The sequence below is a fragment of the Schistocerca cancellata genome, chromosome 5 (assembly GCF_023864275.1).
Source record: "Schistocerca cancellata isolate TAMUIC-IGC-003103 chromosome 5, iqSchCanc2.1, whole genome shotgun sequence".
NCBI lineage: Eukaryota > Metazoa > Arthropoda > Insecta > Orthoptera > Acrididae > Schistocerca > Schistocerca cancellata.
The window spans coordinates 623,621,853-623,644,398 of NC_064630.1; the positions used below are offsets into that span (position 1 = coordinate 623,621,853).

At 42.3% G+C, this 22,546-nt stretch overlaps 1 protein-coding gene across 4 annotated transcripts in view; it reads right to left on the reverse strand.

The window, feature by feature from the left end:
* Positions 1 to 22,546, reverse strand: part of LOC126187941 (FHF complex subunit HOOK interacting protein 2A-like) — a 203,017-nt gene that overhangs the window by 54,887 nt on the left and 125,584 nt on the right. For all 4 annotated transcript variants that reach the window (XM_049929312.1, XM_049929311.1, XM_049929314.1 and 1 more), the window contains one exon: positions 11,471 to 11,540. In XM_049929312.1, the coding sequence (XP_049785269.1) occupies positions 11,471 to 11,540 (70 nt within the window). The remainder of the gene's footprint in view (positions 1 to 11,470; positions 11,541 to 22,546) is intronic.

Sequence of the window (22,546 nt, forward strand, 5' to 3'; positions counted from 1 at the left end):
TCATTTGATGCTTATTTCGTGAGATATTTGGCCTGGTCACTATCAATGGACCACCCTGTATATTAAAAATATGTAGTTTACGTCCTTCCCAATATTTATATTTCTGAAGAAAATCAGCCAATAATGTTTCAGAGTTTTTGCAAAAAAGGGTTCCTCTTTTATTATAAATGTCTTGTCTTTATATAGTAGTATAAAATAGGTAAACAGTATGGATCTCAACACATTTCCCTGGGGCACACCTGAAGTTACTTTCACATCTGTCAATGATTCTCCATCCATGACAACTTGCTGTACCCTGCCTACCAAGCTATCCTTAATACAGACACAAATTTCAGTTAACACCTGGACCACTCCATGTTATGGAACTAGACATTTTCATAACATTTTAACATGTTTCATATTCCAAAATTTAATTTATATTGAAACATAAACTGTTTCTGTGGCCACAAAACAATATAGACCTAAATATATGAGGAACTTTCAATAAGCAACACAACACTTTTTTTCTCAGCCAGTCTCGGCTGAAAAAATGTGGAACTTGCTGTGGGACATTGTGGAATATCCCTGCTTCAGCCCTTATAGTTTGAAGAAATTCCAACAGGCGGCGGCGCTACACAAAGCCTTCAAAATGGCATCTGTAACAGAGGTGAGTTCCACGCAGAGAGCTATCATTGAGTTACTTTTAGCAGAAAATCAGAGCATCACAGATATTCATACGCTCTTGCAGAATGTCTAGAAGGACCTGGCAGTGAACAAAAGCTGGTGAGTTGTTGGGTGAGGTATCTGTCATCATCGCAACCAGCTCTAGCAAACCTGTCTGATCTCCCACGTGTCAGCTGTCTGCAGACAGCCTCAGGAAATTGAAAAAACAACTTCAATGTGTTCGTCAACATAAAAATACAAACAAACTTCTCCTTCTCAATGACAACACAGGGGCTCACACAAGTGTATGCACCCAACAGGAGTTCACAAAACTTCATCAGACTGTTCTTCCTCATCTGCCCTGCAGCCTGGATCTTGAACCTTTTGACTTCCATCTGTTAAGCCCAACAAAGGATGCACTCTACAGGAAGAAGTACATGGATGATGGGGAGGTCAGCAAGACGTTGGTTCCGATGTCGACCACAGACTGGCACCATGTGGCATACAGACACTCACAGTAAGGTGGCATAAGGCCGCCGCATTGAATGAAGATTACATGGAAAAATAAGGTTTTGTAACCCAAAGATGGGGAACAATACAGTGTGTTCAATCCTGGATAAAACCAATCTGCTTTCAGAAATAAATATGTTATAATTTTAGTAAAATAAAATTATTGAAATATCATTTAGCATTGTGAAAATTATTAAAAGTGGGCATTTGCTATATAAAATCTATGTGTGGTAACATGCCACAAGAAATATGTGTTATGAAATTTTTGTGCTTGATAAGAAGAGTCCTCAGTCCAATCTGCATTAACAAAGTTTTTATTTTCGTCTGTTATTTTAATATTAAAATTATTTCTTCAAATGACTGAATGGGACATTTTTATGACAGACTGGGCCTAGTACAAAACAATTTCATTTTAATTTGTTTTATTTTGAAAATACTGGTTTCCAACTTGACCAAATTCACAAATTTTAAATAAAATACACTAGCCACATGTAATATTATTGCTATTCAAGCCATAGAATGAAAACTTTTGTCAATGGTCAATATCAGACATATGAAGAATTTGAAGAATATCAGACCTTGTTATACATGTTGTATTATCAGTTTTAAATGTAAGTTTTCAATCTGCATTGTTCTTTCTAAAGATACTTCTTGTTCATCAGCAGCTACTGTTATAGCTTGTCCTATGAAGTGCTAAACTGACTTTTTGGTTGCAAATTTAACAACAAAAAAGAAACCCATACAAATATCTCCCTTTCCATCAACCATCTGACCACTAAGTTCATTATTGAGGCTGTGCTCAGGAATCACTGCTGTAAACAAAGTTAAACTCAAAACCATTTTTTGTGATAGAATGCCCTTTGTAAATTGTTGTGCTTGGGGGGGGGGGGGGGGGGGTTGGGCATCCACACACTAAACAGAGCAGTGGTTCCCATCCTTTCTGAGAGCATTACCCTTGAGTGCTGTCAGATATTAGCTAGTACCCCCTTGCCCCATTATCATCAACATTAGTGTTGAACTAGACTTTAGAATGAAAAACTATGTTCTTAGACACTCTTATTTTTAAAAACACAAAAGAAAGATGATCTTTTGTTTTTGTGAGTGTTTTACTAAAACGCGAACTAATGAGTCACTGAGATGATAGGTAATGCTTATTTTTATCAAACTTTTTACAGAATGATGATGATGAATACATAGTGTGTGCTACCTACAACTCCTTCCCAGAAAAGAAAGCTAACTACCCAAGTTGACAATGGATACTTGTTACAAAACATGCTTCCTCTGCACCACTCCTGTCCCTAGTAGCACTTGTTTACCCATACCATACATGCCCATTTCAAATCAACCACATTAAATTGCGCATACTGCAGTTAGCGTTTGTGAATCACTTCACTGCTGGACTCCCTACCTTTGTAATGGCAGAAACTGGAAGATATCAGGCTACAACAACAACAACAATAATAATAATAATAACAGCCATTACATAGATACTGCTATTTTGTCCTGTCAATCAGCTTGTTTATTCTTGCAACACGAATAATTAAGCAATTTCTGGTCTATTGCAGGAACTACTTCAAGTCAGAGAAGGAAAATTTATGGAACATTTATGCACATTTGATGTATACATCTCAATTTCGCTGTGATTGATGCATGATACAAAATATGCATGTAGTGGGTGGGCTATATAAGGAATATATGATACATGAAGATGGTATTTGTTCTTTCGGACAGGTCCTAAAGAGCAGATATCACTGGTGATCTTGCAGCTCTCGAAGAATGAAATTATAATAAAACCCAGACCATTAGCTGCTTACAGGTTTTGATAAATATCAAGGAGGACAGATGAAAATGTGTGCCTTGACCGGGACTCGAACCCGGGGTCTCCAGCTTACATAGCAGACACTCTATCTGACTGAGCCATCGATGACACAGACAATAGTGTGACTGCAGGGACTTATCTCTGGCATGCTCCCTCTGAGACCCACATTTCCAACTGACTGTCCACACACACTACATTTGTAGTGCCCCTACCCACTATACTCATTACTTGTGGTGGTCAATCTACTGATTCCCGTAAGAGTTTGAGCAATGCGAGTACATATGCACTGAAGAAGATCATTGCCCAGTAAGCCTTATCTATATGAACACAGTATACGTCCTTTCGGACATGTCCGAAAGAACAGATACCATTGGTGATCTTGCAGCTCTCACAGAATGTGGGTCTCACAGGGAGCATGCCAGAGATAAGTCACTGCATTCGCACTATCGTTTCTGTCCTCGATGGCTCAGTTGGATAGAGGGTCTGCCATGTAATCAGGAGATACCAGGTTCGGGTCCTAGTCAGGGCACATATTTTCGACTGTCACCATTGATGCCTGTAAGCAGCTAATTTTCTGGATTTCATTGTAATTTGATACTTCGAGTTTCGGACATGTCCAAAAGAACAGATACCATCTCCGTATAGATACGGCTTACCGGCCAATGATCTTCTTCAGAGTGGATGCACTCGCATTTCTCAAACTCTTGTGGCAATCGATAGACTGACTGCCACGAGTAATGAGTACAGTGGGCAGGGGCGTAGGGGCACTACAAATGTAGTGTGCAAACAGTAAGCTGGAAATGTGGGTCTTACAGGGAGCTTGCCAGAGATAAGTCCTTGCAGTTACACTATCATCTGTGTTCTCAATGCCTCAGTTGGATAGAGTGTCTGCCATGCAAGCAGGAGATCCCGGGTTCAAGTCCTGGTTGGGGCACACATTTTCAACTGTCCCTGTTTATATTTATCAATGCCTGTAAGTGGCTAACAGTCTGGATTTCATTGTAATTTCATTCTTAGAGAGCTGCAAGATCACCAATGGTATCTGTTCTTGCGGACGTATCCGAAAGAACAGATACCATCTTCATGTAGATAAGGCTTACCGGCCAATGATCTTCTGCAGTGCAGATGCACGCACATTGCTCAAACTCTTATGGCAATCAGTACACTGACTACCGCGAGTAATGAGTATAGCGGGCAGGGGCACTACAAATGTAGTACATGGGTAGTAAGTTGGAAATGGGGGTCTCTCAGGGAGCATGTGAGAGATAAATTCCTGCAGTCACACTATCATCTGTGTCTTCAATGGCTCAGTCGGATAGAGTGTCTCCCATGTAAGCAGGAGATCCCGGATTTGAGTCCCATCAGGACTGTCCTGATTGATATTTACCAAGGCCTGCAAGCAGCTAATGGTGGGGATTTCATTGTAGTTTCCTATAAGGAATATGTTGTTCATACATTTGTTGCAGGAGCTGTAATCTACACCACAATGTGTCAAATGTTAATGCTAGTATTTGATGCAAAATGGTGATTATTGGTGACTTATTTAATCAGTATTACATTCTTATGAAACCGTGGCAATAGTAATGATGTTTCAAAAATTATTTAATTTCTGGTAGCAAAATATACCTGAATCCTTTTATTTTTTAGCCCTTAGAAAATTGTGTGTTTACCTCTCAGAGCGCAGTTAATACCCAGATTGGGAACCACTGGTACAGAGTGAGTGTGAAGTACTGCATGGTTATCATTAATAGCTGTATCAAATAAAGAACTCCTGTATTTTACTCTGTAAATCTGCAAATGGAGCTAAGCATTTCTGCTTTAGCTTTGCTACCATCAGTTCCAGTTCCTGGGTTATTTGTTACTTCATGGACCCTAGCTTCCATTCCACTGACAGTATATATATATATATATATATATATATATATATATATATATATATATAATAGAGGGAAACATTCCACGTGGGAAAAATATATTTAAAAAGAAAGATGATGAGACTTACCAAACAAAAGCGCTGGCAGGTCGATAGACACACAAACAAACACAAACATACACACAAAATTCTAGCTTTCGCAACCAACGGTTGCCTCGTCAGGAAAGAGGGAAGGAGAAGGAAAGACAAAAGGATATGGGTTTTAAGGGAGAGGGTAAGGAGTCATTCCAATCCCGGGAGCGGAAAGACTTACCTTAGGGGGAAAAAAGGACAGGTATACACTTGCACACACACACATATCCATCCGCATATACACAGACACAAGCAGACATTTGTAAAGGCCCATATCCTTTTGTCTTTCCTTCTCCTTCCCTCTTTCCTGACGAGGCAACCGTTGGTTGCGAAAGCTAGATTTTTGTGTGTATGTTTGTGTGTCTATCGACCTGCCAGCGCTTTTGTTTGGTAAGTCTCATCATCTTTCTTTTTATATATATATATGATCAGAATTTCATCAGGTTTTGTGAAAGGTCTTTCAGTATGGTTCTCCTACGACAATTGTTAAAGGCTTCTCAAATTGCACCCTTCTGACATACCAACTTGTTTCATTTAACGTATCTCTATCTTCAGCCCTCTGAATTATTTTACACTTACCGTACGGTACTCGCTGTTCCTTTAAAAGTTTCTTCCAGAGATATTAGCTATCACTGAATTGTATTCAGTCTTTTCAGATCAACAGTGTATAATATAATTTGTATGGACAGAAACAAATAATATTGATGCCACACTGTGTTGTGTTTCACATTAAGAAATACATAGATCTGCAAAGCAATGTGGGATTAGACAATGACCAACAGTACCAAATGAATAAATAGCCCCAAAGTGTGCAAGTATATGACGTTTTTTGATGTGAGTATAAATAGGACAGAAATACCACAACTGAAGATATTTTATTGCATTCACACAAAACACATTTTGTAACAGAAACATGCATTTTATAGTAGTTCTAAAGACACATATATCTACATCTGCATGATTACTTTGCAATCCACAATTTAAGTGCCTGGCAGAGGGTTCATTGAACCACTTTTAAGCTACTTCACTGCCTTTCCAGTTCTACTCTCAAACAATATGCAGGAAAAATGAACACATAAACCTTTCCGTGCAAGCTTTGATTTCTCTTATTTTATTATGATGACCATTTCTCCCTATGTGGGAGGGTGCCAACAAATTATTTTCACACTTTGAGGAGAAAGTTGGTGATAGAAATTTCATGAGTAGGTCCTGCCGCAGCAAAAAACTCCTTTGTTTCAGTGACTGACACCCTAATCCATGTCATATCTGTGACACTGTCTCCCCTTTTTGAAGATAATACAAAACGAGCTGCCCTTCTTCGAAATTTTTTGGTGTCCTACATCAATCCTATCTGATGCGGATCCCGCAGTGCACAGCAATATTCCAGAAGAGGGCAGACAAACATAGTGTAAGCAGCCTCTTTAATAGACCTGTTATATTTTCTAAGTGTTCTGCCTGTTATATTTTCTAAGTGTTCTGCCAATAAATCACAGTCTTTGGTTTGCTTTCCCTACAACATTATCTATGTGATCATTCAAATTTAAGTTATTCATAAATGCCTTCAATAATTATAAAGCAATGGTGAACAATAAGGCCACACAAATGAAGAAATCACTGACCCAGAAAAGAATGACAATGGGGCATAGGAACACTTAACAGATAAAAAGTTTCACAGGTGACAAAAAGTTTAGGAATGCCAATGACACAATCTGATCTTTTGGAAATATTAGTTCCTTCTTTGGGGAAGAGAGAGGAATAGGTTGGAGAATGTTACAACTAACAGTAGGTCCCTCAGGACCCAGGATGAGAGGAACCCACCTATAGTGAGGAGAAGGGAGAGAAATATATGTAGGAGAAATGACAGGGAGAGTAGAAAGTCACAGATAGTCCACTCAAAGCACTCTGCCAGAAAAGACCAGAGATGATGAGGACAGAATAAGAAGTAGGGATACTCCAGAAGAGGGTGAACAAGTGTAGTGTTATAGACCTATCATATTTTCTAAGTGTTCTGCCAATAAACCACAGTCTTTGCTTTGCTTTCCCTACAACATTATCTATGTGATTATTCCAATTTAAGTTATTCATAAATGCCTTCAATAATTATAAAGCAACTGTGAACAAGTCCAGGAATAAATACAGATGGAAGGATATGTTGGAGGGCAAGTTTCTTTCTATGGAGATCAGGGTAACTAATAGCAGATGGGAAGATCCAAATAGCCTTTGCCACCTACAGGCATTCAGGTCCCTTGAGAAACACTGTAAAGCATGTTCAGCAAATGGGTACTAGGTGTCCCCAAGGCATAAAGTTCTCGTATGCCCATACACGCCCAAAAGATAGGTCGTGGCAGTAATTCTATCTCATAACCATACATTTTGCTACGAGTTAAATTGAGTAGAAGACAGAGCACCACATAGATGAAGAGTAGCCAAGCAGCGTGTACCTTCCCCTCACATACACATCACATAATGATTGTGATGGTAAAAACACAAAAATTTAAGCTCACAGAGAAGCTTATCAGCATCAAATGGTTCAAATGGCTCTAAGCACTATGGAACTTAACAGCTGAGGTCATCAGTGTCTTATCAGTATCCATTATAGTTACTGTCATGGTAAAAGTACAAAAATTCAACCTCACAGAAAAGCTCATCGGTATCCGTTCTTCCTGTGCACCATTTGATTATAGAACAGGAAAGGAGGAAATATTAGTGGTACATGAGGTCCTGTCAGAACGTGCTGTAAGGTGGACTTGCAAAGTGCAGAACTAGATATAGATGTGTAATGCAATTCAGTATCAGTTTGAATCAAACTTCTACCATTGCAACTCATTTCTTCCATGCTAATTTCTACAAAATCACAATGCGAAAAGGTAATGAGAACTGTGCAGTTATTAAATTTCAATCACTTTCTCCCATGTTTCCTATATATGCTGTATCACTGTGTAAAAGCTACAGTATTGGATATTACTTGATAATATTTTGTGATTGTCTTCTAGTTTAGCTTTCAATGGAAAAGATAGTAAAGAGAAAGTATTTATTTCTAATATGTATTGGAACTGATAATACATCCTAATCTCCTCTCCACTGTCTCTGTCCATCTCACCTTCCCTGTTTCTTTGTCTATCTCCTTGTCTCCCCCCCCCCTTCCCCCATGCATGTCCATCACCTCCTCCTCCCCCCCTTTCTGTCCATCTTCTCCTCCTCTCCTCTCTCCATCCCCTTCTCTCTCTCAACCCATCACCTCTTCCCCTCTTTCTCTGTCCATCTTCTCCTACCCCCTCTATTTATTCATATCCTCCTTCCCATGTTTTTTGCCATTTCCTCCCACCCCATTTTCCATCTCCTCTTCCCCCTCTCTCTGGCTTGTTTATAGTTATTGCAAATTCCGGTTCTGTAATAGTATTCTACTCATAAACCATACCTGTTTGCTAACAATGTTTCACTATTGTGTGTGTGTGTTTTACACTGTTCCACTGTTGAGCCAGAGCTGAGGACGATGCAGATCTACCCTGCAATACCATTCAGATGAGATGTTGATTTCTCGTAGGGTGGTCTGGGTAGTGCAACCTGACCCACCTCATTGTGTTCTACGGCCTTCCATGAACCATTTGCACACACCTGTTGCATTGCCAAAACACTTTGTCCTACAGCAGCAGCAATTTCATGGATGGATGCTTTACATTTCTCATGTCAATAATGTGCCCTCTTTCAAACTCACTGAATTGATGGTACGGTTTGCACATCCATCTGTGAGGCATCCTGCATGTCTGCTCAGGTCACATTGATCCACTACCTTTGGTTTATAGTGACAAAGAGAGCTGCAGGCACTTTTTACTGGTAGGTAGTGTTGCGCTGTGATGTCGATGTTGACCTTGGACCTGAAGCCCGACGTGGTTCACATGCTAATCATTTCTGCAGAACATACTAATGTACATGAGTTTAAATATTGGTTTGTTCAAGACCATTCATCTCAAGAATTTCTTGTGCAATATATATACATAATAAGAGAGAAAGAGAGAGAGAAAGAGAGAGAGAGAGAGAGAGAGAGAGAGAGAGAGAGAGAGTCTATGTGTGTTTAAACATTTATTACAGTAATGCGTAAAAGTTTGAAGTAAATCAGAAAGGTAGTCAAAATTTCAATGAAATTGCTCAAGAACTTCTGGAGATGAATGGTCTTGAACAAACCAATATTTAAATTCATGTTCAGAAAAAACTAGGGATAGGATGTTCATATTCATAGGACATGTACATTAGTATGTTCTGCAGAAATGATTAGCATCTGAACCATGTCTGGGTGCAGGACCAAGGACAACATCGATATCACAGTGCAACACCACCTACCAGTAAAAAGTGGCTGCAGCTCTCTTTGTCACTATAAACCACATCTGAACCATGTCTGGGTGCAGGACCAAGGACAACATCTATATCACAGTGCAACACCACCTACCAGTAAAAAGTGCCTGCAGCTCTCTTTGTCACTAGAAACCGAAGGTAATGGATAAATGTGACCTGAGCAGACGTGCAGGATGCCTCGCAGATGGATGTGCAAACCGAACCATCAATTAAGTGAGTTTGTAAGAGGTTGGATTATTGGCATGAGAAATGTAATGCGTCCATCCAGGAAATTGCTGCTGCTGCTGCTGCTGCAGGACTAGTGTTTTGGCAGTGCAACAGGTGTGCGCAAAATGGTTCAAGGAAGGCCGTGGAACACAATGAGATGGGTCAGATTGCACTACCCAGACCACACTATGAGAAATCAACACCTCATCTGAATGGTATTGCAGGGCAGATCTGCATCCTCCTCAACTCTGGCTCAACAGTGGAGCAGTATAACACATTGTATACAACGGGGGTGACAGTCTGTCACCGTTTATTATGGCACAGATTGTGTGTGGGTCATCCACTTCTCCATCTACCTTTGATGAATGAGTAGAAACAAGCCAGGTGGCAATAGTGTATGGAACATCACTGGAGACAGGAAAGGCATCAGATAGTGTTTTCGGATGAATCTAGGTTCTCTTTATTTGAAAATGGAGGTTGCATTTTGGTGTCAACTCAAGGCCTTATGGTGTGGGGTGCTATTGGTACAACCACAAATAACACCCTGCACGTGTCCAGGGCACTGTGACCAGTGTGACCTATGTGAATGACATACTGCGACCCATAGTCATACCCTTTCTGCACAACACCCCGATGGGCATTTTTCAGCAATACAATGCATGACCACATGTTGCTGTCTGAACACTTGCTTTCTTCATGTCACAAGACGTCAAACATTCACCCTGGCCTGCCAGATCACCAGACATGTAGCCTATTGAAAATGTGTCAGTGTGCGAAACAGTGGAAACAATGTGTGTGGTGCTATGACCCAATGGAAACAATGCGTGCGGTGCTATGACCCAATACCAACAACCACAGATGAACTTTGGAGACAGGTGAATGCAGTGAGAATGGCTCTACCACAGGACCCCATTTGCGCTTATACGTGTCGATGCCATCACGCATGGAACAATTCAACAGGGTCCATGGCAGACCCTGCGCTTACTAGGCAACAGGACACAGGCTGAACCGAGGTGACTGAAATGATAATCATTTCTGCAGAATATATTAATGTATAGGTCCTGTGAATATGAAGGTTCTATCTCTAGTCATTCAAGGTGTTCTATTTATCTTTTTTTCTTTCTAAACATCAGTGTACATTTTTATAATGCTTCCTCTTTTATTGAATATATATTACTTATATACCAGAATGTGTATAAAAACACAAGAGTATTTGAATGCAATGTTATGTCAAAATTTCAAAGGAATGCCTGAAGAACTTTTGGAGATTTCAGATTTTGATGAAATGAACATCTATGTCTGTACTTATATAGACACTATAAATGTTACTAATCGCAAATCTCTGAAAGTTTTGGACCGAATGGTTTGAAATTTTGACAAAACATTGCATTTGAATATTTGTCTGTTTTTATATACCTATTTATAAATATATGCAATGCATAATTTTTCATTAATTTATTAATAGGGAAATACTGTTACGAAAAAATCTCAAAAAGTTACAAACGCACCCCCCCCCCCCCCCCCGCCCCACTCACACCCCCCCCCCCCCCCCCCCCCCCAGCCCCACTCACAGAAATAAGAACTTTTGGAGGTATACAACTGTTAACAAGCAAACATTTACATATTTATTTATATACATAGTTTCACAGATAATCTCCAAATGGTGTAATGGATTTGTCTGATAATTTGGTTATATTAGGGCTTGAGGTCCTGCTACATTACACTGATATATGTTTCACCTGTTTTTTGTGTTGTTAAGCAAATGGAGACTGGACATTAAGTTATGTTTCACTGCTGAAATACTGGCATGCAGTTCTCATTAAGCAAGGGTTTCTTGATGTACTAAGAAGCTGTCCCCGTATATCATACAAGAAATTACAGAACCAATAATGGAGCAGTTCAAAGGTAAACCAACACCTTGAATAAATTAGACTTACTTGTTAATAATCCTATGGACATTTTGTGGCGCCAATGTTCTGCTGACTGGTGAAGAGACCCTGGAAGAAACTGGAGACAAAAAAGTGAATTTTGTGTAATATCTGCAATTGAAACTAACTAGTCCCAGAATTTAAGCATTCAAAATGCAACACAGACTCTCATATGGAAGAATAGTAACAGAGAGGGACACACATTACTGAAATTAATTGTATACTTGAGGTGGATTCAAATCAACCCTAAAATAATGAGGGTTCAGAACTGTAATTGATACGTGACAAATTAATATGGTCCGTGTTTTCACCATATGCAATCCTACCCTGGGTTTGTTTCTGGGAATCTCTTACAACGCAGTTAGTATATGAGTTTACAAGATAACTGTAGAGGTTCCTCATGAGTGGTGCAAATAGAGAGCAACCAATGTTATCCAAAACATGTTCAATGAACATCATACAGGATGTGTAAATAAAGTTTCCAGACTGATTTTTTCCTGATTAGCGGTGTACGCGCAGACCGGTCTCATCACCTGCGCCCGGAGCGAGAACATCACGAGTGCAGGGAGCGTCTGTTTCGAAACGTCGTCGAGAAATCGGAGCATCGAAAATGCAACGCCTCTTGGAGCAGCAGTGTTCAATCAAATTTTGTGTAAAACTGAACAAAACTGGTACAGAAATGTTGAAAATGATTCAAGAAGCTTATAAAGAATACATCATGTCTTGTGCCATGATTTTCATGCGACACAAGTTGTTCAAAGATGGCTACGAAGACTTGGAGGACGATGAGCACTCTGCAAGTCCTTCAATGAGCAGAACTGACGAAAATTTGCACAAAGTGCATCAAATTTTAAACAGTTACCAATGTCTCAGCATCAGGTGAAGTGGGTTTGAATCACTAACTGTGTTTCAGCTAGTGACAGAAAATCTAATGATGAGAAAATTGTGTGTGAAACTTGTCCCTGAAGTGCTCTCAAATGAACAGAAAGAATGGTGCCTTGCTGTTTCGTTGGAAAAGTTTGAAAGTTTACAAACTGAACCTTTTGGACAAAGTGGTCACTGGGGATGAGACCTGGGTCTTCGAATATGGTCCAGAGTCGAAGAGACAAAGCTTGGAGTGACATACCTCCGCATCACTTAAGTCAAAGAACGTCCGCATGAGCAAGTCATGTGTGAAAAGCATGCTCATTGATCCACAGAGTTTGTGCCTGCCAGATAGACTGTCAATGGTCAGTATTTCACAGGAGTGGTTCGCCGTTTGAGGGATCGAGTCCACCGAGTCTACCCAGAGAAGAAAGACGACTGGGTGCTCCACCATGACAGAGTGACCGTTCATTACTGCTTTGCTGTCACTGAAGTTTTGACCTGGTTCAACATGGCAACACTGCTATATACACCCTATAGCCCCGACTTTGCCCCCAGTGACTTCCTTTTGTTCCCCCGGATGAAGAAAGACCTGAAAGGGAAGCGGTTTGACAGAGTTGCAGAGGTCCGAATGGCTTCGACAAGAGTTTTGAACGGCATTCCAGATAAGGATATCCAGGGAGCTTACCAGCAGTGGAAATCTCGTTGGCAGTGGTGTGTGGATTCTCTAGGCACCTATTTTGAAGAATTTTAGTCCGATGTGTGAAAGAATTCAATAAGTTTTGTGTTCTGAGACCAGTCTTGAAACTTTACTTACACACTCTGTATAAGATAAATGTGCAGGCCAAGCAAGTCAGGATGCCTGACATTCTTCAAAGAAAGTTTGCAAATTCTTCACTACACTGCAAAAGGCTTTTTCTGCCAGAATATGACTTGTGGAATAGCCTGAAGGACGTGAAATACCTTAAGACTCTCAAACGGCACTGCTGTAGCAGTTGCTGCTGATACTGTTATCAATGTCTAGAGGCCACTATAAGGTATTCTGTCTAATGATATCTTTAATCATCACATCTTGCTTTCATCTATTGTGACAATCAACAATTCAACCTTCCTGAGCCATATTTGCTTCCATGTTTACAGTTTGTTTGATGGTGCTTCACTGTGTGAGCCTACTAAAAGAGTGGACACTGCTGGGACAAAGTATGCACCATCTCTCCACAGTTTTAATAATTTATTGAAGTACAAATACACACCCACACCCACCCACCCACCCACCCACACACACACACACACACACACTAGGAGTTTGGATTCATTTGGCCTGTTCTTCATGGATGTTGCATATTACAATAATAGGATTTGTGATCACATGCTCATTGCTACACAAGGAAATTCAATCCCATGGCGTAGAAAGGTTCAAAGTAAAAGGATAGTAAGGAAGCTTGAGTAAGCTAAAGTTACCAATGGAACTTATTTATGTACACATTATTGTGACAACATGAACAATGCAAAAAGACCACAAATTCATAATCCCCACATTATAATCATTAATGTTTTCTTTATTAAAGATTTATGATTATTCTTGTGGTGTCACCGCCAGACACCACACTTGCTAGGTGGTAGCTTAAATCGGCCGCGGTCCATTAGTACATGTCGGACCCGCGTGTCGCCGCCATCAGTACTTGCAGACCTAGCGCCACCACATGGCAGGTCTAGAAAGACGGACTAGCACTCGCCCCAGTTGTACGGACGACATTGCTAGCGACTAGACGTACGAGGCCTTCCTCTCATTTGCCGAGAGACAGTTAGAATAGCCTTCAGCTAAGCACATGACTACGACCTAGCAAGGCGCCATTAGCCTTACCTACTTTGAGAGTTATAGTATAAATGTCTCAAGAAGAACGCTGTATTCATCAGAGAATAAAAGTTAAGTATAAAGCAACTACGTACTTTTCTTGCTACCATTCAATAGTTATCCTGTTTCAGACTTCACGCCCGTCTGCATTAGTTAGCGTGCCTTTCGGCTACCTCCGAGTGGTGTGGCTGTCTTGCTACGCCACAACAGTTTGGCGACGAGGATGGGATGTGTTCTTCCTACTTGTTTTGCTCTGATTTGATTTGCTTGTGTCATGGCTTCGCCACAATCTCCAGATGTACTGTCCGAATTTTATCGCTTGCAGAATCAGCAGACGCAGGCGTTATTGGATGCCCTGGGACAGCTCGTCCAGGGTCAACGTGCGCTGCAAAACGATGCGGCCGCCGCCGCTTCCTCACAGCTACCGCAGCCACAACATGCAGTTGCACCGCCGTTTCGCCAGTTCGATTCCACTCAAGAATCTTGGGCGGAATATTCCCGACAGCTGGATTTTCATCTGGCAGCCTACAGAATTCAAGGTAACGAGCGGCAGCCTCACTTATTGTCTTGTGTCGGCGTGCAAACGTATCGTGTGATAGTGAAATTGTTTCCCCGACGCGACGTAGCTACACTGTCCTACGAAGATATTGTGTCGGCTTTAGATGCCTATTTCAAAGACACAGTTAATGTGGTTGCAAAACGGTATACGTTCTTTCGTACGAAACGTACGGCCGGTCAAACTAATAGGGAGTGGGTTGCAACTTTGCAAGGCCTTACTAGGGACTGCGCATTTGACTGTGACTGTGGCCTTCCTTATTCAGATACAATGGTGCGTGATGCAATAGCACAGAACGTTTCTGATGTTCGCATAAGGGAACAGATTTTGAAACTAGTTAATCCCTCCCTTCAACAAGTGATAGACATATTGGATAGGCAAGACACACTTGACTGTGCTCAGGCATCTTTTGAAGCTTCGCCAGCAGTGTGTAACATTAACCGGCCCGCTGGACGCGCTGCGCGGCCCGGTAACCGGCCCTCGTGCACTTCGACGCAGCTGCCGCCGCGCTCTAAACCAGGTGTGCCTCGCCAGCACACAAATGCAGTGAAATCATGCCCGCGGTGTGCAACTAGACATTCGCGTGAAAATTGCCCGTCACGCCAAGCTATTTGCTTTTACTGTCAAAAGAAAGGACATGTTCAAAGTGTTTGCCAGAAAAAGCTCAGATTAGACAATCAAAACCGTTCCAGGCCCTTTGCTTCGCGCCGGAATCGAACCAAGGACACTCAGGCTCGGGAACATTCGCCCATGGACATTCATGTAGTTAATGCCACTCCGCCCAGTGTTCCTCTCTCTACTAGTAACTGTGTTTGTCCCACAAAAAGTGTGCGTCGACGTCGACGGCAATCCCGTCACGTCGCAAGTGATTCTGTACCAGTGTCTGTTCACGTTGCACAAAACAGTCGCTCTTGTCGTCAGCAAGACAATAAACTTTTTGTAGATTTGGACTTTGCCGGACAAGTGATACCATTCCAGCTCGATACCGGAGCTGCAGTTTCATTGCTCAATCACGCCACGTACAAACAACTGGGCGCACCGCCGTTGCGTGCCGCAAAAGTTCAGCTCACTAGTTATTCATGACAGCATATCCCTGTGTTAGGACAGTGTAGCCTTCTTGCAACATACAAGGGACAAACAAAACTTGTGTCATTTTACGTTCTTCGTTCTTCTGCTGCAGTGAACTTGTTTGGTTTAGATTTATTTCAATTGTTTAACTTGTCAATAGTAAATCACGTCCTATCAGTGAACCAGACTGTGCCTTCAGCCAGTGTTTCTAGTCTATGTGAGGAATTTGCAGACATTTTTGCAACGGGCCTTGGTTGCGCTAAGAACTATGAAGCACATTTGGAACTAAAAGTCAACGCGCAACCGAAATTTTTCAGAGCGCGCAATGTTCCCCACGCATTGCGTGATGAGGTCGCAAGAACATTACACGATTTAGAATCACAAGGTGTAATTGAACGTGTGCAGGCTTCTCTCTGGGCCTCACCCTTAGTTATTTTGCAAAAACCTTCCGGAAAATTGAGACTTTGCGTGGACTTCAAGGCAACAGTGAATCCACAATTAGTGCCTGCTACTTTTCCTTTGCCCCGCCCGGAAGATCATTTTGACAAACTGTGCCCGGGAAACTATTTTTCAAAGTTGGACCTAGCAGATGCGTACTTGCAAATACCGGTGGACGAAGAATCCCAGCGCGTATTGGTGGTTAACACGCATCTTGGATTGTACAGATTCAAAAGACTGCCATTCGGGTGTGCATCCGCCCCTGCATTGTTTCAGCAATATTTACAAACTATTTGTGCGTCGGTCCCTACTGCAGCTAACTATTTGGACGATATAGTGATCTCAGGAAAGACAGAAGCAGAACATTTACAAAATCTCAGAACACTATTTCAGGTCTTGCGACAGAATGGTCTTCGCTTGCGGAAGGACAAATGTGTTTTTTGCTCGTGACTTGCCGTATCTGGGACATGTCATAAATGCCCAAGGCATCCATCCGAGTCCAGAGCACCTCAGTGCCATACAGGACTTGCCTGCACCACAAACTTTGAAGCAGATACAGAGTGTGTTGGGAAAAATTAATTATTATCATCGCTTTCTGCGCAATGCCTCTTCCATTTCAGCTCCGCTTCATCGCTTACGCCGTAAAGGTGTTCCGTTCGTCTGGTCGACGGAATGCGAACGCGCCTTTCGCCAATTGAAATCGGCGTTGCTTTCAAATACTTGCCTTACGCCATTCTATCCCCAGAAACCCCTTTTGTTGATGGTAGATGCATCGGATTTCGGGATCGGTGCTGTGCTTGCGCACAAAGATGGTTCGCATGATCGCCCTATTGCCTTTGCGTCCAAATTGCTCTCGTCAGCGCAAAGAAATTATTCCCAGATAGAGAAAGGAGCTTTGGCTCTCGTGTTTGGTGTTACGAAGTTTCACGATTTCTTGTATGGTCGTCACTTTACCATCATTACCGACCACAAACCTTTGACATCGCTTTTTCATCCGAACAAGCCTGTACCTCCACGTACAGCGCAGAAATTCATTCGCTGGTCTCTTTTCCTCTCGCAGTACCGCTACGATATCTTGTACCGGTCCACTGCTAAGCACGGAAACGCAGATGCGTTGTCCCGTTTGCCTGTTGCCGAGGATAAAGCATTCGATTCTTCCGAACTTGCTTGCATGTTCATTGATGCGGACACTGATGACGTGGTCGAATCGTTTCCGATTGATTTTCGTCGTGTAGCTACAACCACAGCTGCGGACCCTGTCCTTGCTACCGTTTTGCGTTTTGTTGCTGCGCAGTGGCCCTTGTCGAAGTCGCGGATCGAGGATCCGATGGTTCGCCGATTTTTTGCTCACAAGGCGAGACTTTTTGTACGACGTGGTGTTTTGTTGTTGCGTTCTGATAATGATCAGTCTAGGGTCGTGGTCCCACGTTCGTTACAGTCATCTGTCTTAAAGCTTCTCCACCAAGGACATTGGGGTATAGTGCGTACGAAACAACTTGCTCGTCAGCACTGTACTTGGTTCGGAATCGATGCTGCGATTACGAATATGTGCTCTTCTTGCATGGCGTGTGCCGAACAACAATCTGCACCGCCGCGGAAATTCTTTGCTTGGCCGAAAGCCGCTTCCCCTTGGCAACGCTTACACATAGATTTTGCTGGTCCTTTCTGGAATGCTCGATGGTTGGTTGTTGTCGATTCCTTCAGTAATTTTCCTTTTGTTGTCCGGATGTCTTCCACGACGTCATCTGCCACCATCCAAGCGTTGTCTGCTATCTTTTGCATTGAAGGTCTTCCACAGACTATTGTTTCCGACAATGGCCCACAATTCATGTCCGCAGAATTTGAGTCATTCTGCACGGCCAATGGTATTCAACATCTGACGTCCGCGCCGTTTTCGCCTCAGTCAAACGGTGCTGCTGAACGATTGGTCCGGACTTTCATGTCACAGATGTTGAAGTTGAAAGAGTCGCATTCTCGGGAGGACGCGTTGTTGCTCTTTTTGTCTTCGTATCGCTCTCAGCCCCGCGATGGTCGCTCGCCGGCTGAGTTGCTTCACGGTCGTCCTCATCGAACCTTGATGTCTTTGCTGCATCCGCCGCATCAGGTTCCTGTGCAGCGGCAGACTCCTGCTTTTGCTCCAGGCGACGTTGTATTCTATCGCAACTATCGCGGTTCACGGCGTTGGCTCGCAGGGCGCATTCTTCGCTGCCTCGGCCGCGCGATGTATTTGGTTACGGGGGCCTCTGGTGAGGTGCGTCGGCATCTCAATCGGCTGCGCCTCTGTCGTCGCCTGGGTTCTGCCGCTCCCCGTCTGCTTTCAGCGACGGAGCCGTCCGGTCAGCGCCCTGGGGACCCATCTACTGGCTCGCCTCATCCCCAGGTGTTCCCGACGATGCCTTCCATTTTGCCCCACGGCGTCGCGCCGCCGCCGCTGCCGCCGCCGCCGCCGGCGCAGCCCGCAGGGGACGCTTCGCTGCAGCCGCCATCCGCCTCCCTGGGTCACGCGCCGCCGATCGCTTCCCGTGACCAGCTGTCCTCCGCCATGGAACTCTTGCCCGCTCCGGACCACATGGCGTCATCGCGCGTCGGATACCCCGACGCAATGGAGGTCGATCCTTCGGCCCCTCCTGTCTCATTACGGGCGCATGCGCCGCATGTTGACGTGCACCCTGGAGTAGGTTTCCAGGCGTTTCCTAGCTCCCCTCGGACCGAATGGCCGGGTGCGGGTGGCACAGCCTCGCCTGTTGTTAGGCTCCCCACCTCATCGCATACGTCAACATGGGGCCCTCCCCACGGCGGGCGGAAGCCTTATTACACGACCGTTCGCCGATTTGCGGGGGAGGAATGTGGTGTCACCGCCAGACACCACACTTGCTAGGTGGTAGCTTAAATCGGCCGCGGTCCATTAGTACATGTCGGACCCGCGTGTCGCCGCCATCAGTACTTGCAGACCTAGCGCCACCACATGGCAGGTCTAGAAAGACGGACTAGCACTCGCCCCAGTTGTACGGACGACATTGCTAGCGACTAGACGTACGAGGCCTTCCTCTCATTTGCCGAGAGACAGTTAGAATAGCCTTCAGCTAAGCACATGACTACGACCTAGCAAGGCGCCATTAGCCTTACCTACTTTGAGAGTTATAGTATAAATGTCTCAAGAAGAACGCTGTATTCATCAGAGAATAAAAGTTAAGTATAAAGCAACTACGTACTTTTCTTGCTACCATTCAATAGTTATCCTGTTTCAGACTTCACGCCCGTCTGCATTAGTTAGCGTGCCTTTCGGCTACCTCCGAGTGGTGTGGCTGTCTTGCTACGCCACAACAATTCTATTTGGATATAATGATCAAATGATATGATTGTAGATAACTTTCATGATCCTAAGAACTGGAGCATCCACAACTTAATGGATACCACGAATGAACAGTGTATGCTGATAGGGGAAGTTACATTTGATTCTATTTCCAGGCTTGATGCTGGTTTTTGGACAGTCATTTTTCAGCCACATTAAAGCGCTTACCTTATATTGGCACCAGCAGCTCACAATTCTACATAACAGAAATGATCAATTGAAGCAAAAAAGTCTAGTAAACATTGGTTCTAAAACACTTACCGTAAGATCTGTCAGAACTTCTTCATCTTTGATATTGTGAAACAAATCTCTTTTACTGCATGCTCTTTGCTATCTGTGTTTTGAGAAGCGGTAGTATGGACACATACAAAAAACATGTCCAGTAAACACACATGTCTTACCAGCTATGAGCATTTGTTCAGTAGAACAGATGAGTTTCACAGTAGCGAAGATGAACAAGTGCTCATAGCTCTTTAGAGCCCATGTTCACCGAACATTTTTTCCTTGTAATAGTCCACACTACTGCCTCTCCAAACACGGAAAGCAAACAGCTTGTAGTAGAAGAGATTTGCTTCACAGTATAGATGATGAAGACATGATCATAGCTCTGAAGGTATGCATTTTACAGCCCTTGGTTCTTAGACTTTTTTGCTTTGAATAATCATCCCTGTCATATCTCTGAATATTGACCATTCCTCCTGGTACACCCTGTGGAGTAACTTTTGTGAGGAACATTTCACAGTGGCTCAAATTATTTGTGACATCCAAAACACACCAGACCACAATGTTAGATGTTCATCAGAAATGATATTCTGCACGGGCATGTTTGCCAATCACATGTAACTGAATTAAAGTCTCTAATGTAATCTTCACCAATGACAGCTCATAGCCACGTACATTTTCAAGAATTATAGACCAGAGTTTTATCTCCTTGTGTTGTAAATTTTATAATTTAGCGGACAGTTCATGTTAAACACAATTGTGTTGGCTCAGTGAACTACATACCTACTTATGACTCATATACTGGTAAAGCAGAAAAAAATCTTTTCCATCATAATCAATCAATTTCACAAAAGGTGAACAGACATATGAAAAACTAAATGACACTGACATTAAAATAATCTTATAAAAAGGTTATTTCATTCCATGCAGTTCTGTGCTAGACAGTACAAATTTCTGACAATAACAGTAAAATGTGGGGCAATGGCATTATGTACACCAAAATGTTCGCAGTTTTTGGGCATTCATATTGGAAAGAACTTACAATGAAAATAATGTATTGTATATTTTGTATGTAACTGTTGATATGATAAAAATCTCAGAAATTTGTTTACTCTTTCTATTTCCATTTATTAACATTGGTATGGAATATAAACTATCTCCACCATTCATGATTTATATACGTAACTTGTAGGTGACGCTGGTGAGTGCATATGGAGTTTTAAAATCTTATTTGTGTTTTTGAAGATGTGTGTGTGTGTGTGTGTGTGTGTGTGTGAGAGAGAGAGAGAGAGAGAGAGAGAGAGAGAGAGAGATAGACACTGGGGGGAGGGGGGGACACACATCAAACTCAGAGCCAACATTCAGTGAAACCCCACTTTTACACTTTTCAAGGATCTTAAAAAAATGGTGTAAAATGCAGGAAAATGTAACATGTGGGAAATAACATTTTAAGCTGTAGAAATTCCTTATAGGATACCCCCTTGCACTTTATGTTGATATATGTATATAACAGGCATTAAAAGACTTGTTAGGGACTTGTTTATTATCTAATAAAGGTTTATTATCAAATAAAAACCGCTGATGTAACTGGAACTCATAACTGTCTGGGAAGTAGGAACATTTGACTCAATTTTATGTCATGATAGATGTTTTTGAAAGCCTGCAGCTGTCATCCATTATTTAAATAATGAAATACTGCACTAGTGCAGTATCATCCTTAGCATGATGCACTTCGAGAATTTTTTCTCACTGTGAAGTGCAAATATGTAAATAAGTATTTTGTGTGGTGTTTGTGTATGTGTTATTCTGTGTCTCTTGCAATGTAGTCATCTTTTTGAGGTTATCAGTGACTGTGCCTCATCAGTTATGCAGAACCCCCCGCCCACACACACACACACACACACACACACACACACACACACACACACACGCACAAACTATCACTAACATTTTTTGTTTGCGTATCATCACAAAAAATTTGTATTTAAATACTGCACTTGACAACGAGTATAAATTCTCAAAACATGTTTTACTCACCATGAAGAAAATACGTAATTGGCGCTGTGTTTAAACTAAAAACATTTGAGCAACGCAACTAGCACTCCAAGTGGCCATACGCCGAAACATACCAAATATGGTTCGACAAAGGTGTCGTGATGATCACAACAGTCACAAAACTGCATTTGTGCAGTAGAGACGATTTGGAAATGGTTGTGATTGGTCATGATATCTTTATTCGAACGAACCTAGTTACTGCCATCAGCCACTATGCCAAGTAGAGCTTGGAAGTGGTGGGAGATATGGCGTGAATTGTTCCAACTTTTACACGTTTACCAGTTCAAATCAGCTGAGTAGAGTGCCCTAACAACGTAATATTTGTAAACATTACTGGATGACTAACATTCCAGCGTCATTTTTTCTACACAAACATTATTTTCTAATGCGTAAATTGCGGGAAAAGTATAAATATGTTGATGCAAAATCAGGCGTAAATTAACATGGTGGGCATAGGAAATTTGACAGGACCAATAAAAAATGTCGTAACCGTCAGAAAAACGTTAATTACGTGAACGTAAAAGCGGGATTATACTGTAGTTTAGTCCTCTTGAATATCACAATGGGGTAGCCACTGAGCTTTAATTCCCCTTCCAATGGCTGTGTCAAATTCCATGATTCCACAAGGCATTACAGAGAGATTTGGAATTTAATCTATGCCTTGTGCTTAGGATA